This window comes from Paramacrobiotus metropolitanus, unplaced genomic scaffold (assembly GCF_019649055.1).
Source record: "Paramacrobiotus metropolitanus isolate TYO unplaced genomic scaffold, Prichtersi_v1.0 Parri_scaffold0000006, whole genome shotgun sequence".
Taxonomy (NCBI): Eukaryota; Metazoa; Tardigrada; class Eutardigrada; order Parachela; family Macrobiotidae; genus Paramacrobiotus; species Paramacrobiotus metropolitanus.
The window spans coordinates 1330665-1358355 of record NW_026570226.1 but is presented as its reverse complement, the minus strand read 5'-3'; the positions used below and the strand labels follow the sequence as shown (position 1 = coordinate 1358355).

Below are 27691 nucleotides of genomic sequence, written 5' to 3'. Positions count from 1 at the left end.
TGTACTATGCATCCCAGTACAACCGTTGCAATAAATATCTGCGAATTTATTTAATTGAAATCAACCGTTCCAGTTAAAATTAACCCGGGTTACGGATTATACGTTATACGATATATCTTATTCATGCTGGTGACTTTTTGCAGCGGTATTTCTCAGGCGTTACTCCAAGGCCTCACAATTAAACCCAAATTTTTTCCATTTGCAACGGTTTTATGTGCGAAAATTACCGGGCTCGAAACGAACGGGCCTGCACAAATTGATGACGTACTAAATGCTCTTGCTGAACTAATGTTTTCCTGGGATGCAGTAATAAGAGGGTACTATTGCATGTGTATCCCATCGGCAGCGGACGCTTTGAAGGTAACGGAATAATTTATAACAATATATCGGCACTACATAATTAATTGGACAATCTGCCTACAAAGTACAGTCACAAACTCTTGGAACTGACGATAGCGACAAAATCATAAGTACCGTAAAACATAAGTATATTTTTAAGAATAAACGTCGAAGCAGTCAATTCAAATATCTGTAGATATTAAACTATCTAGTACGGTAGCTATCGAAGTGGCAGTTTACGTATACGTATGTCTTCAAGTTAAAGGTAACAAGCATCTTGGCTGTAGATTGTAGACGATCGTCGCACTCCTGAAAGTGAATGGGCTCACGTGAAAACATGCGCAGCTGTGGCATTTGACCTTATGGATGTTGTACGGCAAATCTGTGCCTCTTACAACTCCGTAAAAAATCAGCTGACCTTTAAATGTGGCATGGATACAGGTACACAGAGTAGGGCGATCATCGATCAGCCGTTTCAAATCTGTCAAATGTAAAAATCTTCAAATCTACAAATCAAAATATTAATGTCATAACGTACAACTGACATACAAATTGGCTGCCAGCTATTTTGTATGTCAATTGTACGTTTTGACCTGTCAATTTGTACATATCTATATTTTAATTTATTAAAGATTTACGTGGTATTGATCAGTAACATCTTAGTTAAAAATCTGCATGTCTTTTTTACCTCTAGGAAAATGCTTACTGCTGGTCGCAAACGTAACCGGCGAACCAATCCCCCGCTGTTTTCTGTAAGTAACGACTGGGACACGTTTCCCAGATTTTTACTATAAACTCAATTTAATTTCAGAGTCGCGTATATGTAATAAACGCTTTGAATTTGCTTTCAGGATAGGATTGAGCGTTTCGACTGCGGAATATTTACTATACGTTTGCGAAGGTATAGTAAATAGGTATCATTTTTGCCAACTGTCAGAATCCAGTTGGCGAAAACAGCAGACAGCAAAAAAGTTGCATTTGCTCCGGTTATATTCAAATTTTTACATCGTATGCAACTTTCGATAAACCAATTTTTGCAGAAATTTTTTGGTAGTGTAGCCATTCATGTGGAAAAATTTTTTGCTTGCAGCCAACCATATTCATGTTTCTGAAGCTTCCAAGAACACTTTGTGCGATGATTTTGATGTTTCTCAATACATCATTTCAGAGAGGATGCCAGCGAAGACTGAACAGAACACTGCAGTACGATGACACATTTATAATCAAAAAATTATGCATAAGTTTATTACTGAGCAGTTTATGCAGATGTAGATTACAAATAAGCTGATTACATACCACGGTGTTTAATATTTCAGTGTTTTGAGCTCCCAAAAACTTACTGGATCAGGAAAGCGGAATCATAGTCCCGCACACCTGCACACGTGGCTTAATTACGACCAGAGATCTATAGATTTTTTATGCATATGAGTTGACCTTAACTTCGGAATTTACCCTGTTCTATTTTTGTGAACATTACCAAATTAGATAACCAAGTGTCTATCTTATCGGGTACTGAAAGTTCAAATGCTTTGACATGATGCTGTCAGGTTACAGTATTCCATAACTCATGATAGCATCCAGCAAGTACCATCTCTCGAAGTATTCAGTGTTGCACAGGTTATTCGCCTACTAACTGAAATGATAAGGATTCGCAAAACGCTGCTCCGAAATAAATCTGGCGCTCGATTCTTCTCGCTTGTGCTTAGCGTTTTTTAAGTACTCAAGACCACATGCTTAAGAAAAATGGCGCACAAAGAGGATGTCGAAGAAGACGAACCACTGTTGAATCCCAATCCAGTCGGTCAAGAAGACCGGTCATTATTGTCATCCATGAATTCGGTGGATAGTGTGGATGTTCCTCTTTTAATTGCTTCTCAGGATCTCCCCAAACCTCGACAGCAACGAAAATTCTTTTGTATTGACGTGGAATTTTTAAATATTATACTGTTAGGTTTGGGATTTATGTTTTCTATTGGAGCCTATCAAACAGCAGCAATGGTAATTTTGTATTATTCTTAACGTAATACGTACTACAATTTTGTATTACGTCTGGCTTATTGTACAGCATCAAACTGTAAACGGAAGATGAAATTTTTTAGACAGCACAACAAAACTAAGCCGGCACTGAAATACGAGTACTTAAGCTAACATTAATTTTCATGTGTAGGTTTGGTAAAAAGTCTGTCCGAAATTTATTTATCAATACGGTTTTCTATTTTCAGGCTCAGGCAAGTACAGAAAACGCCGCTTTGAATACGAAAATTTTAGAAATGGAAAAAGTAACCCGTGCATGAAAATATAGACGGTGGTGCTCAACAGCGTAAAAGACGACTGGTTTCAAGGGACCTCAACAATGGGATACATTTGTCTAGCAATCAACTGTGGTATGGCGACATTTGTGTAATTATTGTCTCTAGTTCTCCCTACATTTGCAGTGCGAAGTGTTATGTAGGTACTCGTATCTATGTCTTTGAGTATGAAATAACGGTGCCACCAAGTTTTTGCAAAATTCACTTCCTGCTGCTAAAATGTTTTAGGAACGCAAGCGGTAGCATATCTTCTTGGGCCATCCATCGTAAGTCCTGAATAAAGTGGTCACAACGCATCATTTCGCAACTAACAATAAAGTTTGAATTACCGTAGGTGGCAATTATTGGTCCAAAACTAGCGATCGTTGGAGGAGCAGGTACTTCCTTCCTTCCTTTGCATTTTAGGTTAATTCAAAATAAAAACGAAATTTGTAAAAAGAATGTGTACTAATGTTGTAATTGTAAAGGAAATTATGCCCAGTAATCATAACTAAAAAGGATTTTCAAATTATTTTCATGCTCTTCTTCGCAGTTTGCATAAGTTTGTTCATATCGACATTTCTGCGACCAATTGCAATTACTATTTACATCGGTTCTTCCATACTTGGATGGGGCGTCGGTATAATATGGGTCGTGCAAGGTTATTTCGTCACTATCAATTCCACAAAAAGCACAAACGGAAGGTAAGACCAAAGATGTCGTAATACTGTAGAATTTAGAAATATACGTATTTTACTAATATGTGAATTATTGCAGAAACACCGGCATCTTTTGGGCACTGTACCAAACAAGGTAAATTGGACCAGAATATGAAATTTCAGTAATTAACCTGCTTTCGACGAAAAACACACAGAAGGTGTTTCCTGTTCATGACAGTATAGCTTAGTGACTGGAAATATGTTTTACTTCCTGATGCTGCACGGACAAGAATCCATTGATCCAACGACTCGCTTCATAGTCTTCGCCGTTCTTCTGGGTGTTTCCGTACTTGGTATCGTGACCTTCAGTTTACTAGTGCATCCATGGACAGGTAAACCTCTTCGACCTCCTACGGAAGAAACGGAAATGTGAGTCTCGTAGATAATCTACTTACTAATGATCTACTTATTAATAAAATTTGCTGGTATAGTTTGAAGTTTGAACTGTATGTTTGTTTTTAGAGACGAGTTTGAATATCAAGGCCCGAAGCAAGCACTAGGTATTGTACATTTGCAGTTTTATGCTCGAAGAATTATTCGTAGTTATCGGGACGTAACTATCGTTTTTTGTCATACCGGTTTCAGGCTCTTGTAGTTTTCTGTGCTTTTCAGTATATTTTTTTACCAGTTTTCGCTTACTTAATTTTCTGAGTTAACGCTTTTTTAATTTTGCAGTGGCAACACTGAAGTTTGCAATGAAAAAGGAGATGTGGATTTTACTGCCCATGTTTCTGTATATCGGTACATCCGGCATATGCATGTACTATGATGAATCGGTAATGCCATCTCTTTACGATAGGGATTGAACTATCGTTTTGGGTGAATGTTTACGGAACCTGCCTTGGCTATACTTTGCGATTTGGCATTATTCGAGAATCGCTTGTTGGACTGAATGGAGTTTTTGTCGGCATAGGGGAAATAACAGGTATACGAACTTGATTTATGTACATAGCTCTATGCTGAATGCAGAAAGTAAATAATTAAACTAACAAAGTTAGCTGTAATTTAATCTAAAAAGCACCACAAGTAGTGTTGTAAACTTCTGCACTGCTTTCTCTCAGGAGGTTTTGCACTGGGCTTATTGGGAAAATGGTCACATCGGAACGGAAAGGACCCCGGCATTCTTTTTGCCATGCTCATTCATTTTTGTGGGTCTTGCTTGGATTTTGCGCTTTTCGTGCAGACTATACAGCATATTCTACAGACCATGCGAGGATCTATAACAAATTTGTTTTTATTCTAGGTTGCTTCTACTTGGCGTTTCTTAATCTTCCAGCCGATTCACCTCTTGGTAAAACCCCGGAGAAATCGCTTTTAGAGCCAAAGTACAAAAAATTACTGATTCCACCGAAAGATATAATAATAAATACTGTATGTAATTAACCAAGAGCATTATGCTTTACAGCGAGGACATTGCCATGCTGTGTGCTTTCCTGCTGGGCTTTGGTGAGTTTTACGATGCTAAATTAATGTCACCTTTGTTACAAAGGCTTTGTAACAGCTCTAAATTCAGCCATCCAGAGCGACGTACTGCCGCATATATTCGTTCAACAGACAAATATATTCGTTTCAGCCGTTTTTAATGTAGATCATTGTCTTATTAGGTGATGCAGTCTGGAATAACCAGGTACGTAATGCAATGGAATAAGTCGAAATAACACAGCTTCAGGAATTCGTAAAACAAAACTGAAATATATGTTTACAGCTGATGGCCTTTCTTGGGATTGTTTATCCTCACGAAACCGTCGCCGCATTTGCAGTGTACCAGTTTTGGGGCGTAAGTGTTTCTTTTGATCATAATCGGGATTTACGGGAAATATTCTTTCTGAAAAAACATCCAGTTTGTAACTGTTTTCCTTTTTTAGTCAATCGGAAACACTGTTGGTAAGTCCGTGTCATATGTCAGCTGCATAAACAGTGTATCTGTAATCTCCTGTACCTTTGTGGAATATATGAGCATGCAAACACTGAAACACAGTAACAAACTTCTGGAGGATTCTCCTCCAAACGTTATTATACTACAGTTTAATTGTGCTTGTCCACATCAGAGACTACCGCAGTATAGTTACAGTAGAACGTAACGTGTTTATCGTGGTTTCTAGATGTGTACCTTGTGTTTTTGTACATGTTGGTAAGTTCTTTCCTTGTTTTTCTCAGCGTATCTGTATTCAACGGTTTTGCTACTTCCTTATCAACTGTTGCTCTTGGTTGTTTCTGCTGTGCCGGCAGCCTTCGGGTTTTTTATGGAAGAATGGAAATGGGGATTTTTGGATTCCGAGGCTTACAAACGGCTACATCGGAAAAATTCTGATCCTGATTTTAACGAACCTGAAAGAAGCATTTATGAACCACAATGTGTTGACCATCATGCTGATCAATCACTAATAATCCCCTGATTACAGTAATTACCTGCCTATTTGAGAGCGCGGTGAAAATTTACCGTTTTATGAATCATCAAAAGGTCATTTTCGTGGTTGTTGGTATTAGAGGCGCTCGGATTATTGATGGTACTGATTCCGGCGACCATGTCAGCATTCAAACAACACAAAAGATAAAAAACAGCATACAAGCCGTACCGTACCTATATCTGTATAAATCTGGATATCTGTAATTGCTTCCCTATCATGCAGCAGCACCTTATTGACCGTGTTGTAGATTCGTACTACAATACATATAATGTACTGTACTTACTTATGCTCAACGTGTATTAAACAAATCTGTAGTCAGCGGTTTTCACGGTTTGGAGTAAATTTCTTTTTTTATTAATGAGCTGGTTCTCTTTATTAGATAGTATATTTTGCCAGCAAAAGTCGACAGCGTTGATCAACTAGAGCATTAATTAGAACACGGCCCCAATAAATGAAGATTTGTGTTCTTCTAAATTAAAGAACTTGTCCAACACAAAGACATCACTTTTAATTTGGCATTTGACTTTGTGTTATATACCCAAGGATATCTAAAACCGTACTACTACGAATTGTATTGTATTTAAACATTGTCCATCATAAACGATAAGCGATCATAATTACAATCAACTGTGTTACTGATAACACACAAAATAATGGAGCATATCTCTAAAATCTGTGCAAATATCAGCGCTGATATCGTGCTTAAGTCTTAAGATTTTCTACAGAAGTTTACTACACCGCTCGCTGCTGAAAATTACGAACGGATGTGAGTTTCCGGTTGAAGTAAAACAACGTTAAAAAAATAAAACACCAAATTTGTGTATACTGATATTCAGCACACCTTCCGCAGTTCCAGTGCGACAATGTTGTCGGAACCCAATACGGATGTTATCATTACGGGACACGAGCGATTGATTAATGGTAAAGTGCGATTTTCTTGGGTGTAATTTTATTCCCGTCCATTACTTTTAATGTGTGTGCCGATTTAAATATTGGTAAAAAAAGGTTGCAACTATCATACTCCTGTTTAGTTTTTACTGTGTACTGTATATGTGTATATACACTTATGTTTAACAGTTAACAATTTTAGGCGAAGACACTTTCCGATCGATATCAATCAGCTCCGAAAATGATTTCTCTGAGCGCAAGCATTTTAAATTTATCCCTGAAAAATTTCTAAATGTCCTTTTGCTGGGATTCGGATTCATGTTGAATATCGGAGCACTACAAACATGCGTCATGTGTCAAGTAAACACTACAGATACAGTACTTACTACGCGATCCGTAGTATACGTACTACGAATTGTTAGGGAAGAAGACTTTAAACTGTATATAGTCCTTGGATCATTCTTTTATTTAGATTTCGGAAAGTTGTGACATTTAGCGAGTTGGTATAAATTTGTCCAGAAAAGTTCGTATAAATTTGTCCAGAAACGCATTCTGTTTTTTAAAAAGCGCATTTCACTAGACCATTTTTACGATTCGTGTTGTGATTTCTAGACAGTTGTTCTAAACAGCGTCCATGACAATTGGTTTGACGGATCGCCAACGGAAGGATATGTTTTCATGGCTATCAACTGCGGTATGTAATAAGCCTTTGAAGCGTTAAAGATCTTACAAGTTAGCCTGTAGAACTCATTTTCCCACTTGTACTCGTACCTAACGAACTTTCAATGTTTAATGTGCAGCAACACAGGCTGTGGCGTATTTGTTCGGAGCGTCCGTGGTAAGCCATTAGTTCCAACCGATGTGATAATCAGATTAATTTGATTTTGCACCATTTCAGTTTGTTGTGTTTAGAGCGCTCTGATTGGTCCGAAGTTGGTTCTGGTTGCCGGCTCAGGTAACGAAAACGCATTTACAAAAATTAATACGATAGCATGCAGATTTAATATGTTAAAACTGTATTTTAAATTGGGTGTAATTTTATGCAGTTTGCATTTCACTATATATTGCATCGTTCATCCGCCCGTTTGTGGCAACAATTTATGCCGGATCGGTTATTGCCGGAATGGGTGGTGGTTTCATCTGGGCAGTGCAGGGGTACTTCGTGGCTGTAAACTCGAGGAGCGACACCGTAGAAAGGTGACCAGCACTGACCACTATCGACTCGCGTTACATGCAATAAAAATCATTAATCATTTCCGTGTACGAAATCGTGCGCTATTAACCCTGCATGTTGCTGCGTTCTCGTAGAAATTATGGGATATTTTGGGGAATCTTTCAATCAAGGTAAAATTTTACAATATATATATAAATATTAAATAAAGCGTCATACTTGTTCCATCCATCCCTCTTCACTGGTCAGTTCAGCCTGTTTAACTGAATATAATTCTAGCTTGATATCCGGGAGCTTGTTTTATTTCTTCATGTTACGTGGAGCCGATACAATCACACCTAATACGAGATACGCTGTATTTGCGACACTAACCACTGCAGCAGTGGTAGGAGTGATATTATTCAGTCTTATACGGCATCCATGGACATCCTCTACAAATGTACGCAGGCCGGCTGTTTCAATAACTCGGACGCGCACCGAAAAGGCAAAAGAGGAATTAAGTAAATTACTCGTAATTAATTTTACAGTAAATTAAGCCACGCTGTCTTTTTGTTTGCCTTAAGTTTTGTTGATGCCATTTAGATTTAGTGTTTAACTTTTTATGTATGCAGTCGCCACAGTCAAACTTGGTCTGAAACGGGAAATGCTCTTCCTTGTACCTCACTTCTTTTACATTGGTAAGTCATCTACTGCACTGTATATCAGCACCTCTTTTTTAAGTAATTGACCAGCAATCGAGGAAGGGTACATTTAATTTGCTGTACTGTTTTAGGTATGCAGGCCACCTTCTGGAATAGTGTTTATAGTACTACACTAGGTTATACTTTACGATTCGGCAACATTGGACAGTCGCTTGTTGGTTTAAACGGCGTCTTTCTTGGGATAGGAGAAATTATAGGTAACCGTGTAATTGGAAATTATCTTTCTTGCCAGGTAAAACATTAGTGGTTTTAGTATTAATCATGAAGACCGTTAACTAACAACACATAAAAAGTTTTTATCTTTTGATTGAAAACAAGCTGCGGTTGTATTCCCGATAAAAAAATAATCATGCTTGTTTTAGCCAGCAGTTTTTTGGGATTAGCCGGAAAGTGGTCTAATCGGCACGGAAGGGATATTTTCCTGATAGCCGGCATGATTACACATTTTGTCGCACTGTATTTGATTTTCCTCAATCTTCCATCTGATGCGCCGATTCATCCCACATCTAATGGCTCGTATTTGGGAAACCCAAAGTAAGATAACTGGAGCACTAATGTGCAGTTAAATATTCACTGTTTACATCTCACCACAACCTTCTGCAAAATAATATAGTATAGCTTCGAGATATACGAGCACATATAGCGGAGTATACTGAAACCGCCAAGGAGAAAAAGAATTTCTTATAATTTAAAGTCAAATCCGTTGTAAAAATTACTAACAGAGCAGTCAAGCACAACGGAATATTAATTTAAATCTTGTAGAGTTCTTACATAATAACAATTCCAACCCATATTTTTTGCAGCGCTTATTTGGCAATGTTTTGTATTGCAATTTTTGGAGTTGGTAAGTGCAGCCTTTTTAATTCATGTGTTCCGTACAATAATTTGTATTAGATGAAGATGTTCGTGTCCGTGTAACTTATCTGTGCATTCTTTTTCTACAGGTGATGCAATTTGGACCAATCAAGTAAGACATGCAGGCATAACCTATTACAGAAAAAGTATTAGTCTTTCGGGAAGAAATATCACATTAAGACTGTAAAAAGCTTTTCCGCCATGTAATTACCCAAGGCCCAAGTTGTTTACTTAACCGTTTTAACGTATGCGATATAGATATTTGAAAATGGTCACGCTAAGACATGTGTGTATGCTTACAACGACCTTTTCTTAGTTAATGGCATATCTTGGATGGGTGTACCCCTACAAAACAGTTGCCGCTTTTGGAGTGTATCAGTTCTACTGTGTAAGTTAATGAAAGTCGAAACCACAAAAATATTTTGGTTTCACCATTACCAACGGTAATCGTAGTGTTTTCTATTGCAGGCTGTCGTTAATTCTGCAGGTACAGTAACTGTATTTCTGACAGCGGTAGAAACGGTACTGTTTATTATTATTTTTGAAGTACATTACAGATAGTTGTACATATAAGCCTTATATTCGGTACGTAGCAAAAGCGGTGTTAGAAACTGCTTTAGTTTGTTGAACTAGCTGACTTATTAAAAGCCTAATTAAACAGAAATTAAATTTTTTTTTCTTTTAGCATTCTGGTATTCCACAATTTTAACCCTGCCCTACCAATTCCTTCTCCTTGTCGGAACCGCTCTTCCAGCTGCTGCCGGCTTTTGTTGGATGGAGTGGAAGACAAGCCGTCGGACATGGGAAGCCAACGAATCTCTGTTTAATTAGCGATTTTATGCTTGAATAGCAGTAATAATTACTGCAAGCTGAAATGTGATAAGAAATTATTGTCGTCAACGTTTCACAATTTTATATTTACCCACTCCAGACAAATGCCTGCAAGAAGTGCATTTTAAGGGAGCGTTCGACTGTTAGAAAGTGTCTGTGTGTATTGTACTCGCCGGCATCATGGGTTTACCTGCCCCGCACCGCGGTTACAACTTTTGCAAATCTTCTGATCTCTTATAGCCACTTTTTAAGCAGGTCATTAATTTTTGTTGAACTGCCAAGTTACTTATAAATTAATCTTTGTTGTTGTTTCTTGTTAAATAAATCGGTTTGTCATTAAAATCTGTGGGCAAAATTAAAATGTCCGAAGGGAACCAGCAAACACAACGATTTTTGTACTACCATTCACAAACTGCCTCGAACTGGTGGCTGGCGCGTCAACACTTTGGGCGACCAACAGCTGACGTTTTGGTCCTAAGAATTATACGAGTACACTCAGTACAGTACTTTTGAGTTTTAACTGTCAGAAATAACGATGTCCATTGATTTTGTTATTCTGAGTTTCCGCGCGTTATCGCTGTTATCATACGATAAAGGTTTACAATAACATTATAATAAATTTATCACTACGCATGATAGTATGAACTTCGTTCTTCGTGTGAAATGTGCAGTCTGTGGCCTGTAATCCGCCAGGATCACGAGGAATTATGTTTGACATTTTCGTTTTTTGTGAAGATACGAAACTGAGCTGGCCGTCTTTCTTTTGCACGAACAGTTATTATGTATGGTTTGCCTGCCAACGTAATATTTTGCAAAAGTAACTCCGGAAAATGGAAAAAAACGATGTTAGCGGACCCGCTCTCTATGAAGAACCGGAACCTGCTTTTCTGTCAGGAATGAACGCAGAAGACGAGCATGAACGCTCTGAGGACTCACCCGAAACTCCCAGGCTATTAGATTTACCTGATGAGCCAAGTATTACGAATCGGCGGAGACTTATAAACGTTATTCTTTTGGGATTTGGTTTTATGCTTAATATGGGATCCATATTAACCGCCGGAATGGCGCAGGTAAAAATCTGGGAAATAAATCTGTAAATGTTGTAAAACGGTAGATTTTTTTTATTAAAGTTATTTCAGATGGAGCAATTTCAGTCAAACGTAGATTTACAATTTTAGTTATTTATGAGACTTACAGTGGTCTTTATTTGCTTTTAAAGTAAGCGTGGGTGTGCAACACACGCAATGTACAGTAAATGAACTGCCAAAACCCTTTGGTGGCTTTTTACCTTTGCCTTGAATTCTTTGTTGTAATCCATGTTTCGCTTTCGTTTTAGACTGTGGTGTTGAACAGTGTGTTCAACGATGCCACCTTGGGATACATTTGTCTGGCGATAAACTGCGGTACGTTCTCCAGCATCTTCGGGTCTGTCGTGCAATTTATTTGTCATGACGATTTGAAGATATGAAGAAGATTTGAAAATATGCAAGGGATTAGTGACCATTAGTCATTAGAAGCTTTGAGCAACTGCTCCACTTAACCATAGCCATACACTTAACCATACTATATGGTTAAGTGCGAGCGTATGGTAAGTGTGAATACCATACAAACGTGTCGTATGGTGATGGACTTTCAAAGGCTCCCCTTAACACCTGCCCAATTTAACTTCCCCAGATATACACTTTTTGAATAGAGAAAACATTTTTGAATGTAAATGTAATTTTTTGGAAAGAGATCGTTTCACGCAGTGCGAGAAAACAAATTAAATCTGAAGGGACCCAGAGTCAGCTATGCGCCTTCGCTGAGTACTTTGTACACTGCTACCTCGATGGCGGTCGTCCAACTACACGATAAGGGATGGTTAAGGTATGGTTATGGTGTTTTCTGCTCAAAGCCTCTATTAGCTTCATTAATCATTAACTTCTTATGGGATTTTCTTCTGTTTAGCGACACAAGCCATCGCCTATTTGATTGGCCCATCCGTTGTAAGTTGAGCTTTGGTCAGAATGCGATTAAGTGAAATAAATTTTTGCGGTACAAAGTCGTCATTAGAATTCGTGTAATTGTTATAAAACTTAATATTATCATATTATGTGCTACGATGTTAAAAAATTGTGTTATATACGATTGACTTTTGCAGTGCTTTTTGATGGGACCAAAGTCTGCTCTGGTGGTGGGATCCAGTATGTACGAGTAGCTACTGTGTTGCTTTTATACAGCTCAGATTTTGAAGCACTACTGGTAGCGAAGTGTATAACCACTACAAAGCCCCTCTAGGATTTATTGAAAAATTTATTGAACTCTCGGATTTATTTCTTGAAAATTTGACTTTTATGTATGGACTATGGAAATTTTTTAATTTTTTAGTTGCCATCGGCGCCAACATTGCTGGTTTAATTAAACCAGTGTATTGGATAATTTTTCCGTGCGCAGCCATTTCCGGTTTCGGCGTTGGCATCGTCTGGGCCGTTCAGGGATATTTTGTGACAAGCAATTCTGCCCCGAACACGATTGAAAGGCAGGGTAATTGCCCATGCCATGGACCGTGCTGTTGGTGTATTTACGTCGTGCTTTTTTTCTAGAAATACCGGGTTATTTTGGGGAATTTTCCAGATATGGTACATCACATTATACTTGCCTGTGAAATTTTGCATTTGTGTGTATGAATTTTCCACGTCTTTTACAGTTTACCAGCCGGAAGTTTGTTCTACTATTTCATGCTTCGAGGAGCGACGACAATCGAAGATCGCACACGGATAATCGTGTTTGTCACACTTACGGTGACTGCGATGTTAGGAACGCTGGTGTTTATTCTAATAAAACATCCATGGAATGCCAAACAGTACAAGCACACTCAAGAGTATGTCTTCGAAACTATGATAAAAATAACTGTATCTTCAGTTTTCTTTTTTTTCAATTATCTCTCACCTGAAATTTTTTTGGATGGTAATTGATCGGGATAGTTTTTTATGACAAACCGTCTGAACCCGAAATTTAAATTTTGTTTTTTTAACAGAATTAACCAAATGCCGGTGGGAGCGAAAGCTGCTTTAGGTATGAGTTTGTTGAATTCGCTTGGTATATGTATGGTAGGATTGATTCCGTCAGCGTATTTTTGTTTCATTTTCAGTTGCCACAATTCGTTTGGGTTTTAAGAAAGAGATGCTGTTGCTCATTCCACATTTCTGCTACATCGGTAAGGGAGTGTGGTCGTAATAGATAATACGAATCTACATGCGTTTGAAATTATCGATAGGGTTTACCTTGACATTCTGGTCCAACATTAATGGCACAGCGTTGGGTTACACTCGCGCTTTCGGAAACTTACGAGAATCCCTCGTTGGATTAAATGGAGTATTCCAGGGCGTGGGGGAGATAACAGGTGCTGGCTTGTGTTGCCAAAAAAAACAGTATTTTATTAGCGATCGTTGCTGTAGGTGGTGTGTTCCTGGGAATATTTGGTGCATGGTCTAACAGGAAGGGACGAGATGTATTTCTAGTTTTGGGACTGATGGTGCACCTGTCAGCGTTTTATTTGATTTTCTTGAATATGCCTCCACTGTCGCCACTGCAAATGACCAATGAACTGTCCTATATTGGGCCGAAGTAAGCATATCGAACCACTTTTTGTACATCTAAGCGGCACTTGGATGATTTTTTTATGATTCCATTACACCTGTGAAGATTTTTAATGCTTTTTTGTTGGTGGTTTATGACACAGAATTTTTGTTTTTTTCAGCCCATACGTCGCTATGCTTTGCACAGCTTTAATAGGATTCGGTAAGATAAATTTTCTGTTGCTGTGGGTGTAACTCTGTACATGAAAATTGTTCTTCATAGGCGATGCCATTTGGAACAATCAGGTGCGTTTTGAAATCATTTAGGCCGGTGTACTTATTTGTGTACGATGTACTGGATTTGGGGATTCGAGTGGGAGCATTTATCTAGCGAACTGTCTAGCTTGGAAGTATTCTACTGAGTTTGCTACGTGTTATGTGATGTCGGTATTGCCACGTGTTTTGTAGCTAATGGCGTACTTGGGAAGCGTCTATCCATTTCAAACGGTTGCTGCATTTGGAGTCTATCAATTTATGACGGTACGTTACAAGCAGCATAACAACGTGGCGCGAATATTTTCTTTAATTTGTGGTCTTGTGCAATTTGGTAGCTCGATTTTTTGGTTTGTAGGCAGTTGCCAATGTAATCGCGTTCGGATATTCAACAGTATTAACTTTGCCTTTTCAACTTTTGATTATGGGGATAACTGGCATTCCGGCCCTGGCAGGCTATTGTTGGTTAGAATGGAAAACTTCTTCGAAGATTGGATTGTAGGTTAAGGAAGACTAGTTTTATGATGAGGTCTCTCTGCTAGATGAAAATGTTGATTTCCTTGAGGGGACTGTGATTAACAGAAGCGATCTTAGCACAAGTTTTTATATTTTCACTTTTACTTTGTTAACGCAGCAGTGGTAACTGGCAAGCAAGTAATGTCAGTTTATCGTTTTTTAAAGAAGTGTTATAATTGCAAAGCTTTTGCTAAAAAATATTTTTTTCTGTAACGAAACGAAAGCTGTGATAAACCCGATTGAAAATGCTGTTGTGTGTTCCATGCGAATCGGTTGTGCAGTGCTCGGTATTAGGGTAGATTGTTGCGCATACGATCTGCTTTTCATTTATAGTACATACCGTAGAAGAAGTAATTGTCCTTAAAACTAACTTCCAACAGTTTCGTTTTGCATGCAACATAAGCTGCAGTAGCTGTTACGTAATGAAATTTCTGTTATTTTTGTGGCTCAGTTAATTCGCGTTTCGTGGAGACTTTCGTGGAGATTAACAAGATACTATAGCTCTAAAACCTAAGAAACCATCGCAATTTTCCATTGAAATTTACCAATAATTATCGGTTTCTCAACGGTTTTTGTGCTCCCACTGCCATCAAAAATTGCGGCCCTTGTGGGAAAACACATCCGTCATAGGTCATATAGTTGTCATATTGTGCATTACCGTGCATTACGGACAAGGTGACTGTATAATTGAAGATATGGTAATTTTAATTTATGTCTCAAGGACAATACCACTAACTGTGTAAAACTGTTCGCTCACGTACGTTAATTTTATTGATGTATGTGTCGGAGCAGGCGATCTATTACGTTGGTTAAGTGCTCCTTATCTTTGTCCCAATAAAAGTACCGCCGGCTAATCTTTATTGTTCGATGTGATGTGCGCAGATAATCATTGCGCCAAAGCGTCATCGGCGTTTCTGTTTTTTATTACTTATAACAGATCTCAAACCATCTTTATGTCGAGATGCTGTATGCAGAAAAACTTGACTATATGACTGATTCGCTGTAGCTAATCTCCAAATGTCTGTGGATTGTAATATTTGGCTACATAGTTATACATAGTATAATTTACTTTTTGTGGTGAAAATTTACGTATGGATATACTACAAGAAAAATTTGGTTTTTCCTGACTGCAATAATTTGTTGGTTAATGAAATGTTAAGCCCAAAAGATGTTGTGGAGCAAAGTTCCAAAAGAGATGTCCCTCCGGCATCTCCAGTATGGCGTTTTCCGGCTAACCTTATGTCCGCTTCTCCATCTTTGCCACGGAAGGAAACGACGATCGAACAAGGCGACAATTCTATCGCAGTTGTGGCACCGGTGACGGAGCGCTGCTGCAACCAGCACATGTGTAATATCATTCTGCTCGGATTGGGATTCTTTTTTTGTATGGGATCCTTTTTCACCTGCATGTTCTCTCAGGTAGAACTTGTTGAAATATTTTTGACTTTTAACGTGATTTACCGGTATTACCAGTTATTTTAAAAACATGTCAGTCTAAGCGCTGTAAAAACCTTCCGTGTATATTATTTGAACAGCTATCTGGCTTTATAAACTTTAGATTAATGATGGTGTTTAATGTTGCAGACAGTTGTGCTGAACAGCGTTCATGATGAGGTAAGTAACGTGTCGTTTACGCTTTCCTGACTACCCCATCTTTTTAATGTACATTTTGTATGAGAGTGCTTTTTTCAGTATTTTGAGGGAACACCGACAATGGGATACGTTTGTTTGGCCATCAGTTTCGGTGCGGTATGAGAACTTGCTGTTTCCGATGGCCTGTACATTATTGTGAACTGAAACTGCGTGACCTTTGGTTGCTCAAGTATTATATAACATTGTTGCTTTTATAGCGGCCATGACCGTATCTTTTGTGTTGTCCCCTGCACTGGTAAGTTTTGGACTACTTATATTATTACTGCTACGGCACTTCTGACAACTTAATTTGTTGAACAGGAAGCCTTTAAATGTATATGCATATGACCTGCTGCAGCACCGCAGCGCAGAACTGAAGTACAACATATGTTACATATATATTAGATCTGCCACAGCTACAATGATTTAATGTTTGTAATTTGATAGTCCGCAGTTATGGGACCAAAAACTTCAATGGTTATTGGAGCAGGTAAATTGTTACTTCGTAGGGTAATGTACTCGTACCTTGACTATGTTTGTCTGAACGCAGATGATAATTTCAATAGGCTGTTTTTATACACCCTGAGCATAATTACGATAGCTGTTTTTGATATATGTATGCAGGGTTTCTCACGCTTTCAATTGGAGTGTTTTTGCGCCCGTTGGAAATTACTTTATACATGGGATCACTGGCACAAGGCATTGGTGCAGGAATAATGTGGACGGTTTATGGGCATTTCTTAACGGCAAATTCTACTGCTAAAACTATAGGAAGGTAACAAATAATTATAGGAATAATGGTTGTTCAACACACCGCAATGAAAATATTGTGTCAGATTTTTTTAAGCCATGGTGCATGTCAACTCTGGCTGAGGTTTAGATTTCCAATCGAGCGACATCCATTCAGCAATTTTCAAGCATTAATTTGAGTTTTTATTGATCAGGCATATCACAATTTTTCAGTCGGCTGCTTCGTAACTCCAGGTTGTTTTAGGAATACCGGCATTTTTTGGATGTTGTTCCAGGCAGGGTAATGGACCTCACGCGTAATATTTTTCTTTTTGTGTCATACTCGTCCATTTCTGGGGCTATTTTCCAGACCCGTTTGTGGAAATTTGTTTTACTTCGTCCTGACGAATAACGCATCATCCATAACAGACACCACCCGTTACATCCTGTTTTCCGTTCTCTTACCAGCATCTTCTCTGGGTATATTTACATTGTCCCTGCTACGTCATCCATGGGTACACGATACTTTGAGCGTCAAGACGTGTGACCAGTCGTAAGTGAACAATATGTTTAAATTCGCTTTTCCAAAAGTACTCTGGTAATCATATGCATTTGTTTCTTTGTGAAAAGGGAAGAAAAAGAGGAGCGATTAACGTTCGGTCAAGCTTTGCGTAAGGCGTTTAACGTTTTTACGTCAGACCTTGAGCGGAAATCCGTGATTTGATTACACTTATGTTTAAACAACTATTTGCAGAAGGGGAACTGAAAATGGCCATGTCGAAGGAAATGCTCCTCTTAACGCCGATGTTCGTATATATGGGTACGCCGCATTACATTCACAAAAATCTGCTAAAATTCATGGCAAATTTTTTTTATTTTATAAAAAGAATTTATTACCTCTGAATGGTAATTCATTGTGCGAGATCAGATTTATTGAAAGATTTTTGGATGCATAAATGAATTAGTACGCATTTTCGGAGCATTTCGCTCAGTTTTATCGTACACCATGCTGGTTGCAGTTGCACCTATTAATTGTTAACTTACCATTAGGTTATGTACGTGCTTACATGCTTTTTTAGGGTATGTTTACTTGAAAATATCTTGTATCTATATGTGCATAATTTTCAGGCATCGAATTGACCTTCTGGATGAATGTATATGGAACTTCTCTGGGATACACCTTCAGTTTTGGATCTGTTCGGGAAGCGTTAGTTGGACTAAACGGGATGTTTATTGGATTTGGTCAAATTACCGGTACACATTGCTAGTAAAACAACCAAATCCAAAAAGATTTGCAAATTTTTAAAGTACTCCATATGGTACCATATGGTACTCCATCTTTGGTTAATATATACTTCTACAAAGGCTGTACTGGTAAATCTCGGATTGGGATTATTTCAAAAACTTTCAAAATATTTCAAACGTTGCGCGTTAGGTGGGTTTTGCTACGGACTTCTCGGGGGATTTTTACGACGGAACGGGCGTGATGTCGGCGTATTGCTGGCATTTGTTACTCATCTTGTTGCGTTTTATATTGCGTTTTTAATTTTGCCGGAACGATCGGCGTTGGAAATGACTGCTGCTCGTGGCCATATTGCAGCCAGGTAAGAAAGATAAAAAGAAGGTATCACACTCGTATTATTCACCGTTCGGATTACAAGATATGCCTTTGCAGCCCCTACATTGCCCTCGTTTGCTCGTTTCTTTTAGGATTTGGTAAGTAGAAACGTAACGTCGTGACCTTGAAAGCTGACAACATAGTAATGATAGTATAGCAGTCATATTTTTTCTGCAGATTTTATATATTTTTCTGACAGTAATATTTTATATTTTACAGGGGATGCCGGGTGGAATAATCCAGTATGATATGAGAATAAAACTAACAGCTGATACGTGTCAACTCGGTAAAATTTGGGCTGCATGGAACCTTTTTGTTGCTACAGTTATTCGCTTTATTCGGATCTTTATATCCCAAAGATCCCGTGTCGGCTTTTGCAATTTTTCAGGCGTATCAGGTACACTTTGCTTTGTATTTTACCTGTTAATGTATTTACATGTGACCCCTGTTTTGTTTTGTAAAATGTTGCAGTCTTTCGGAAATGTGATAAGGTAAGTGTACTTTATATAAAATACAGAAGAGCGCTGAATGATGTCCCCTGCATTTTCTGCAATAATAGATTGTTTTAGCTTCGCGTATTCCACTACACTCATTGTTCCTTATCAGCTGGGAATTATGGTCATTACAGCCGTATTGGGCTTGTTTGGTTACTGCTTTGTGGAATGGAAACTGGCATCGGACGAAGCTAAACTCGCAATGATGAAAAAGAAATTGGCTGAACAAATGATTGCCTTTCAGCTGAGCGATCCAAAGCCATGGAGTTCAAAAGAAGCTCAAATTATTAGCAATGTGCTCTCCAGTAATAAGTGATATGAACAATAATTGTGAAAAAATTTTTAACTATAACTGATTTCGTGTTAATTATGAAGTTCAGTTAAAAATTAAGCTGAAACAAGACAGTTCCTTTATACATATGTCGATCAGGTACCGGTTCTGTAAAATTTTTATGTACTCACAACACTGCAACCACGGTCTGCGCGCTGAAAACTGGGACCAAAGCAACAAGTGCAGTGAAAACCCGAAAAAATAAAAACTGGATCTCCTGCGTGTTGACTGCCGCAAAAATAATCGTATTTAACTGCGACAGTAAAATGCAGCAGAGAAACGACAAATGGCTCAGACATTGGCGAACACGACATAAAATTTTTTATTTCACCAGAATCAGTGCGTTACTGTCGGTTCCATGAAACAATATAAAAAGAGACGATATCGAACCAAATAACAGCAATAGAACTGCCAAAGACGGTCGGGTATTTTTGAAACTGCTACTGCAGAAGGACACATAGCCAGTGCGTTTCCAGTGTTCGGCAACATTTCCAAAAGTTACTAATTATGGCGTTCAGAATCGAAAAGCTAGAACCGCTACCGATTGGTACCGCCAATGGACATGAGCTGCATGAAGTGAAGTTTTGTGACCTTATCGGACATAACATCGTTCTCACTGGGGCGAACGGAGATTTGCCGAAAAAGTCAAAAACATACGGCTGTATATCCAAGGAGTTTCTTAATATTCTGCTTCTGGGATTTGGGTTTATGTTCAGCATGGGGTCGTACACTACATGTGCAATGTCACAGGTAGGTCAATCCAGATTTAAAGCACCGGACTTGTTCGTGGAAATGTCAACGAGGTGCAAGCGATTAATGTGCGTAATATCCACTCCTAATTTGTTGTCTATCCCGCTGGTCCGAATATTTTCCTGACTCACAGAGTTATTTTTGTTTGCTACATTATTGAATTTCCGGTACAGTAACAATTTTTGAAATTCATTTAAATCTTTAGAAAAATGGCATGACATCGAGTTACATAGCAGACATCTACAAATGCTTGTTTAAAAACTTCTGTAAACCAAACGAATTTAAGTTATTAGTAAGAATTAAAATACATAGCTTAAAATAAACAAACCCACTGATTATCATCCCGTCTCGCGTTAATTGGGGCGGTTTCTTCATTTTAAGCGTATTTGCTTGAACGATGGTTTTTGATATAAGTATACGTTGATGATTTTTGGTATGTTCGTACTAAATTAAAAGCTTTTACTCCCACCTATCATATACAATACTATTGTGGTTGGTATGAGCTCACACAACTTTATCAATCACCATGCAGACTCTTTGTTAATTTGCAGACGGTTGTACTGAACACGGTCAAGGATGAGGTACGCAATAAAGACTGACCTTTTGGGACAAAATATAAGCATAACTATAGTCTGTAAAGTAGTTTTTACGATTGCGTAATTTTAGGAAACACGTGTTCGTGTACGCATATATACAAAAGCTGTGCTTAAAGTACTTAGGCTTCTCTGTTCGCTTTCTGCGCGGCAAATACCGTACTAGTATGTAACAGCTTTATACCATGCGAGTATGGTGTTTTTTTTAGTATTTTCAAGGGACGGAAACAATCGGATACAGCGTTTTATGTGTTGTCTACGGTAAAACACTACTTCTATTTTAGTTTAAAAAATGTGAGTGCAGTACGTGCTACATTGTATTAGTCACAGGAATACAGAAAATTTCAAATTTAAAAGATACAGTATTTAACTGATGTACGTCCCTTTATTTGTACGTGTCAGCATTATTTTACGTTAACGCTTTTGCTAACTTTGCAGCCTCTGTGGCGGCTGGTTTTCTTATTGCACCATCTATCGTAAGTTGCTAATATTTTAACTATCAAATCGACCATCGTATTTTTAAGGCATCTAATTATTCTGGTTTTTTATTTTAGTCGGCGATCATAGGACCAAAGCCAGCCATGGTTCTTGGAGCCGGTGAATAAAATGCAGTAAAAGCGCACACAATACTGTCTTTCGCGGGTTCAATGAAAATCCGTACTTCTATATTTATCTTATGTTAATTTTGTTTTGCGCGCAAACTACACATAGTGTGACAACTGCCATCATCTGAGCGCGAGCACCAACATTGAATACCGGGATAAATGGTTTGATACAGGTTGCCTTCTGCTATATGTTGTTACATTTTTGCGTCCACTCGTGGTGACCCTGTATATTGGAGCATTATTTCAAGGGCTTGGTCAAGCGCTCATATGGACTGTGTATGGACATTTCTTAACTGAGAATTCCAACAAAGATACATTAGGCCGGTGAGTGAGTAATTATTCATATCACAATTTAAACAAACAATTACAATACACGAGTCAGCTATAGCTAGTATCTTTTTCTGGCTTTTTGTATAATTATTTAAGCCTTTTGGCGTGTTGATAGATCATAGCACTGCTGCATATAATTATGTAATCATGTATGGTGTGTTGGAAACTATTAGATTTTATGACCTTCTTTGACTGGGTTCTTGGTTTTCAGAAATACTGGAGTATTTTGGTGTTTGTTTCAGTCTTGGTAAGGTTGTGAGCTTACATTAACTTTATTATTTGTACCACCATTCATGTATTTATACCATGCGCTAATACACAAAAATTCTTAACGGATGTTTTTCGATTTGTCTTTAGTTTGGTTGTCGGGAATCTATTTTACTTTGTGATGATGCAAGGAGTAACAGTTATAACGGAAAAGCAGCGAACAATCCTTTTTGTCGTCTTAATTGGTTCGGCTGTTGTCGGCGCCAGCATTCTGGCTCTCATGCGTCATCCATGGCGAATCAAGCAAAAACCAAACGATGCATTGTAATTAATAAAATCTTAGCAAAACGGTGACCGTTGCTGCCGCGAATGTTTATTAGATAATGGTTATTTCTGGTTACGGTCGCTGTTTTCATAATTTCCGCTTTTTTTCACAGATCTCACGGACCGGTTACCGCGATAGGTACTGCTGCTCAGTTTGTTTTACGTTTTATTTAAACGTGTTGTAGCAGTTATATTTTTATCGAAATTTTAAAATTGTTTTTCTTCTTTTGCTGTATAATGTGACGTTGTAGTTGGGCTGTGCAGACTGGCTGTGAGCAAAAACATGTTGCTTCTTTTCCCAACATTCGTATACGTAGGCAAGTCCATACCTGCACAATATGTGAAGAAAGGATTTTTGAGATAACAAATTCTGCAATTGTAGGCCTGGAACTTGGGTTTTTCATAAATGTGTACAGGTACTGATCCTAAACGTTATCCAGTCATGCTTTTGACGCTGTATGTAGCAGAGTTCGGTGTCCAGTTACAATACTGTACTTTGAGGCTAGCTTGCACCATCATAATTCAATTTCAATCATACTTAATACAACGATTTCTTCTCGCATTAAAGCATAGTAAAATGTGGAGATTTGCAGCACTTGTGTGGGTTACACAACGCGATTTGGATTGATCCGGGAATCCCTTGTTGGGTTGACCGGCGTTTTTATTGGCGTTGGACAAATTTCTGGTGAAATCTGGAGCACAGTTACCTCACATTTTTAAAAATCCTACGAAGTTAATCCATTTTAGGTGGTCTTCTGTTCGCCTCGGTTGGGAAAATTCTGACAAAGCATGGGCGGGATATAGGAGTGGCATGCGGATTCTTGGTGCATGTTTTGGCATTTTTTCTTATATGGCTGACCATTCCTAATGATGCCTCACTGAGGATTACAGACAAAAAAGCCTTTTTCGAACCTAAGTACAAATTATGCTCTGCATAGATTGATTATCTTATCAAAAATTTAAACGAATCGCCTACACTTTTGCAGTCCTTATATTGCGATGATTTGCGCCACTTTGTTAGGCTTTGGTAAGTATTTATATTTGCAAAATACACAGGTTTTAGTGAGGTAACTGCATGGTAATAGTGCTCATATTTAGATTAATTTGCAGGAGACGCAGCGTGGATAAATCAGGTAGAAAAGCGGAACATTAGATACACTGTGCAGATATATCTAGCAAAATTCTATTCGGCTTAAGACGTATTAAATACAAATAATACAAATTGAACTCACTAGATTTCCCAGCATACTGGTTAAAGTAACCATCTACGCTTTGTATTTAAAAACTGCATATTGCTTTGAAATCGCGCATAGCCTCCTTTACTTCAATCATAAATTTTTAGATCGTGGCTCTGCTTGGCACAGTGTATCCCGGTGGCAGCGACTGTTTAGCAGCATTTGCATGGTGGCAGTTTCTTCAGGTTCGGGGCAAATTTAATTAATACAAAGAGTTTAATCTGAAGGCATTCTCTATAGGCCATGTCATATGAAAACAATGTCTTAATTGAGCATTGATACTGTAAATTACTTCCAATTTTGTTAATCATTACTTTGTAGTGTTTTAGCGCTGCAGCGGTCTTCTTTTATTCCGCAATACTTCAACTGGACGTTCAACTCTTAATCCTGATCATTATGGCAGTCGTGGGGCTTTTTGGCTACTGCGTACTGGAGTGGCGTATAACACATGAAGAATTAAAGAAAAACACTAACATTGCTACTCGAAAAGAAAGAATTAAGCTGATTGATAGAAAATATGAATAAGAAAAACATTCCTCTGATCTGATATATATTTGATTAACTAATTACAGTCATTGTCTTGTGAGTGCAGTGTTTTAAGCAGCTCAAGTTAAAGTTGTTCCCAGATGTGATTTTTCCTACAAAGTCATTACTTTAGTTCAACAAGGGAGTTTGCCGAAAATGCAAGACCTGATTACATAACTTATGTATCAGTGTGTATTTTTGTCATAGATTTACAATCTGCTTGCAATTGTTGTTTTGCACTCTGAAAGACACTAACAAAGATGGAGCTTAATTTTTCATATGACCTTTTCACTCCTGCACTATTGGTGTAACTGCAGTCTCTGTAGAACGTGAACAATCTCTTGGCCATTTGTCCATAAAACTACTTGAGCAGCGAGATTATTACACGTTACAGCCGCGAGCTCAAGTGGATAACCTTTTCGCGCCAGTAGTAGATCATCCTTACTGAGCAGTAATGCTGGACAGAGATCTGGCACACCATCTCCAACGAGAACACAAGCAGTATATTTTCGATTTTCTTCTAAAAACGTTTTCAGAACGATCCTTTTGCACATATTTACTGGACACGTCGGGCACACCATCTGGTGGTGATAGTCTTCCAGCTGGACTGTCAAATTCGCCAGCCTTGCAGGATTGGCAAACACCTTCCGCACCGTATCGCTGCGTCCGTGTTTCGAGAGAACCCATTCGATAAAGCAGGTGTTAGCGTCCGACAGAATTATTACGTCGAAGATGTTTGGGTGTTCACGCAAAAACACAAGTAGTTCTAACATTTTGTCCGTTAAAGGGAGATCTTGCACCATGGCTTTAATTTCATCCACAGAAACACCTTGATCCTTTAGAACGGCGAATACGTTTCGCATGTACACAGGCCAGCCTTGTTGCTCTAAAACTTCCTTTAGACATTGCAGCGCTGCAGGGGAGACCATCTCGGCGACCTTTGTGTAGGTATCACTATGAACTATAGTTTGGTCAAAATCTAAAACCAACAAATACTTCGACTGGGCCATAAATCGGAGACATCAGCTCTATATCACTTTCTACATTTCTTAAAATTAATATGTCTATGTCAAGAGCTACCATGGTCACACATTCAGATTTAAAAAGAAGAGAATACTCTGCATGTGCAGTAATTATCGTTGATTATGCGTGGATCATACACAGATAAATTAAAGCCAATTTTCGTATACCGTGATTAATCGTAAGTAATAATAACGGGTTACTTGACAGCTTAATTTATCAGTTTTGTGCTGTTCTGCAAATATAGTTCTACGGCCTAGTCTACATAAAACTGATACAGCTTCTTCTCCTTTCTTACAGCTTTCTAGACGATGTTTACAGAATAATTGTGTAAGTACCTACTCGTACTAATATCTATACGATCGAGTAAGTTCTCTGATTTTGTATTGCAGCATTTGCAGTAGAAGTACTTGTAATTGTACTATGTTTCATAAAACTTAATTGCACAATAATAATAATTATTAATAATTAATTGCGTAAAAATATAAAGTTGCAGAGATGTATTGTATAAGATTTATTTAGATTGCATAAGATTTATTGATTGAAGGCACAAGATTTATTTATCGTTAGTTGCATAAGCCGGACGGAGAATTAGTTCTTCATTAAACTGCACATACGAGTACCAGAATTTAGATAGGAGTATTTCCCCATACAACGTCGTATCCATTTTAATTATTAGACTAAAACAAAGTAATCTTTATTCAAAATACTTAACACATCTTTGATCCAAAAATGTTGTTATACGCGGAAGCAATATTAATCTTACGTATACTGGTATCGACTTAGCGGTACACCGCACACGTTATATCTATTTTATATTTACATAAGTTTTGTAGACTCTATATGCGTAAGACATAAAATTAAAAGGGTGACCCATTAAGAACACTCGCAAAAATTTTTTTAGATTTTTATATGGAAGATTAAAGATGTCATAATTTAATTCTGTCGGTGAATTCACTGGCGCATTGTGTGCATGATTGCGCAAAATATATGGGATACAGTTATATATAGATATACTGACCATCCTGCTACATTGTATAAGATATGTACTTAATGACATAATGGTAATTTGTGGGAAAGCTTTCCTTTGTAAGGTAAAATACATTGGCAGCTATAATTTCCATGTATCGCCTTAACGTACTTGGAATTTGCACGTCTGGAATACCGGCGTTGTCCTTATACTTTCAATTAAAAACAGCTTATGGTTAATTCTGTGTTTCCTTCTCGTACTGTTACAAGCTTAAGGATGTGGATATTGCTGAAAATAGCGACGTGCAGCGAGACGGAAGCGGAGGTGCATATGAAGTATATCAGATTCCTTGCTGGTGTATTACGTGACTGTCTCCCTCCCAGCCAGTGGCCACACCACTTGTTAGCTGACGCACACTCCAGCCGTTCCTGTTTTTTTGACGTCATTCTAATCCACAGAAAGCGTCGCGCATAAAGTCGTGAAATCCAGTCAATCCGTAGCCGTGTGATGTTTGTTCGCAGCTATACCAACTTTCAAGCGTCAGCATCCCGGATCGATCCTAATATTATAAATATCTTTCCGGTCTAATTGTGCGGCACGTTTCGGTATACTCGCGTGAGCGGTGCTTTATTGTGTCGACTGTATACTGAATGGTATAAGTCAGTGTGCAGTATAGCCAAACGTATGCAACAAACGGACTTCTATTGTAAATGGGAATTCTGAAAATACTCCAGGCGGAATATCGATAACAATTAATCCATACTATTTAAAGCAGCATCCGGTGGCAATAGTAGAGCACTTAGTTTAAAGCTCTTGGTAGTCAAATTTGTTGCGTTTGCAAAAATAACCATGCCATCCGCAATATTATTAACAGGACAGTCAGGACTAAATAAAATTTCTCAGAGTACCGTACAAAGAATCTAATCAGCCGCAGGTAAGTATTGCAAGCATTCATCGACACAACTGACAACACAAATTCATGCCATAAATGATTTTTCGAGACAGAATTCAGTTGTTTATCTAATTCGTGCATGTACCACCATTAGGATACTATTTTATAATAAGTACAATTATAACGTGATTTAATAACTTTCAAACGCACAATTCTTCGATTTGTACAATGCAGACAGACTGTGATGCCGGCTCAAATCAAATTATTTTCTTCGACCACGGGCACAAACTTTCAAAAAACCTCTTTCTCAAAACAAATATCTATATATAATTAACTTATAAACATGTAACAATACTGGAATTTCTCTGAGTACTAAAAGCAGCCACCTGTCACCTGATTATAAATGCTCAAAACTAAAAGTCAAAACCATCGAGTCCATTCAGAGTTTAAAACTGCTCTCATGGTTAGTGTACTTGTACAGTTGTACTGGATTTACACACGTGATTTTTACACATTACGGTTATATTGACACATTATTGTCTTGTAAATGGTAAAAATTGTGATGCGCGGCATCATAGGCCTAACATTCATTTTATGAAGTTTTAGCAATACGAAATAACATAATTAACACATTTATTTTGAAAACACAAGTAGTAAAGCGATGACAATAGGTATTGCGCAAGCGAGTATTCGAATGGCCCGAACACGGAATCCTACGCAGTACGCGGCATTTGTAATACTGTCGGGATCCCATTGACGGTGTTCCCAATGTCCAGTGACGCATTTGAGGTTGGGCGTAACTTCACAACTACTGGAAAAGTTGGTTCACAATTTAGTACTTATCATAACTTGGGAAACCACTGGCGCGTAACAAGTACGTAAACTATGAA

The 27691-nt window shown here is 38.1% G+C and overlaps 6 protein-coding genes across 7 annotated transcripts; 5 read left to right on the top strand and 1 right to left on the bottom strand.

Annotated features, from left to right (window-relative positions):
* Positions 1 to 1727: 1727 nt before the first annotated feature.
* On the top strand, positions 1728 to 6076 carry LOC129582136 (UNC93-like protein MFSD11). Its single transcript, XM_055473572.1, has 18 exons — positions 1728 to 2337; positions 2562 to 2567; positions 2642 to 2723; positions 2877 to 2914; positions 2983 to 3025; positions 3181 to 3331; positions 3405 to 3440; positions 3530 to 3715; positions 3809 to 3846; positions 4022 to 4087; positions 4146 to 4271; positions 4408 to 4494; positions 4590 to 4671; positions 4752 to 4792; positions 4951 to 4973; positions 5052 to 5123; positions 5212 to 5230; positions 5504 to 6076. The coding sequence occupies exons 1-18, from the start codon at positions 2083 to 2085 to the stop codon at positions 5740 to 5742; spliced, it is 1590 nt and encodes a 529-aa protein (XP_055329547.1). The 5' UTR covers positions 1728 to 2082; the 3' UTR covers positions 5743 to 6076.
* A 411-nt stretch (positions 6077 to 6487) lies between these two features.
* On the top strand, positions 6488 to 10568 carry LOC129582127 (UNC93-like protein MFSD11). 2 transcript variants are annotated; one of them, XM_055473561.1, is made up of 16 exons: positions 6488 to 6675; positions 6845 to 7002; positions 7255 to 7336; positions 7443 to 7480; positions 7555 to 7597; positions 7689 to 7839; positions 7951 to 7986; positions 8093 to 8313; positions 8425 to 8490; positions 8586 to 8711; positions 8877 to 9048; positions 9318 to 9358; positions 9459 to 9481; positions 9686 to 9757; positions 9838 to 9856; positions 10055 to 10568. In XM_055473561.1, exons 1-16 carry the CDS (start codon positions 6618 to 6620, stop codon positions 10198 to 10200), a joined length of 1452 nt encoding a protein of 483 aa, XP_055329536.1. In that variant the 5' UTR covers positions 6488 to 6617; the 3' UTR covers positions 10201 to 10568. The 2 variants fall into 2 exon arrangements, with proteins under 2 accessions (XP_055329536.1, XP_055329537.1); XM_055473562.1 differs by lacking the exon at positions 6845 to 7002 and having other exon boundaries at positions 6537 to 6675.
* A 141-nt stretch (positions 10569 to 10709) lies between these two features.
* Positions 10710 to 14794, top strand: LOC129582128 (UNC93-like protein MFSD11). Its single transcript, XM_055473563.1, has 15 exons — positions 10710 to 11270; positions 11537 to 11603; positions 12148 to 12185; positions 12341 to 12383; positions 12568 to 12718; positions 12783 to 12818; positions 12887 to 13060; positions 13217 to 13254; positions 13331 to 13396; positions 13457 to 13582; positions 13638 to 13806; positions 13940 to 13980; positions 14041 to 14063; positions 14226 to 14297; positions 14389 to 14794. Exons 1-15 carry the CDS (start codon positions 11031 to 11033, stop codon positions 14530 to 14532), a joined length of 1428 nt encoding a protein of 475 aa, XP_055329538.1. The 5' UTR covers positions 10710 to 11030; the 3' UTR covers positions 14533 to 14794.
* Positions 14795 to 14926: 132 nt separating this feature from the next.
* On the top strand, positions 14927 to 19562 carry LOC129582124 (UNC93-like protein MFSD11). The gene is made up of 17 exons (XM_055473557.1): positions 14927 to 15965; positions 16131 to 16160; positions 16239 to 16290; positions 16397 to 16434; positions 16626 to 16668; positions 16803 to 16953; positions 17173 to 17208; positions 17278 to 17460; positions 17538 to 17578; positions 17662 to 17727; positions 18036 to 18161; positions 18343 to 18511; positions 18583 to 18623; positions 18745 to 18767; positions 18851 to 18922; positions 18997 to 19016; positions 19095 to 19562. The coding sequence occupies exons 1-17, from the start codon at positions 15699 to 15701 to the stop codon at positions 19333 to 19335; spliced, it is 1599 nt and encodes a 532-aa protein (XP_055329532.1). The 5' UTR covers positions 14927 to 15698; the 3' UTR covers positions 19336 to 19562.
* Positions 19563 to 19767: 205 nt separating this feature from the next.
* LOC129582126 (UNC93-like protein MFSD11) lies at positions 19768 to 24239 on the top strand. The gene is made up of 17 exons (XM_055473560.1): positions 19768 to 20100; positions 20652 to 20681; positions 20903 to 20954; positions 21132 to 21169; positions 21248 to 21290; positions 21472 to 21622; positions 21840 to 21875; positions 21986 to 22159; positions 22273 to 22298; positions 22411 to 22476; positions 22542 to 22575; positions 22753 to 22844; positions 22907 to 23075; positions 23146 to 23186; positions 23270 to 23292; positions 23502 to 23579; positions 23716 to 24239. Exons 1-17 carry the CDS (start codon positions 19858 to 19860, stop codon positions 23917 to 23919), a joined length of 1500 nt encoding a protein of 499 aa, XP_055329535.1. The 5' UTR covers positions 19768 to 19857; the 3' UTR covers positions 23920 to 24239.
* LOC129582133 (pyridoxal phosphate phosphatase PHOSPHO2-like) lies at positions 24098 to 25023 on the bottom strand. The gene has a single exon (XM_055473569.1). It carries the CDS (start codon positions 24927 to 24929, stop codon positions 24219 to 24221), a length of 711 nt encoding a protein of 236 aa, XP_055329544.1. The 5' UTR covers positions 24930 to 25023; the 3' UTR covers positions 24098 to 24218.
* Positions 25024 to 27691: the final 2668 nt, after the last annotated feature.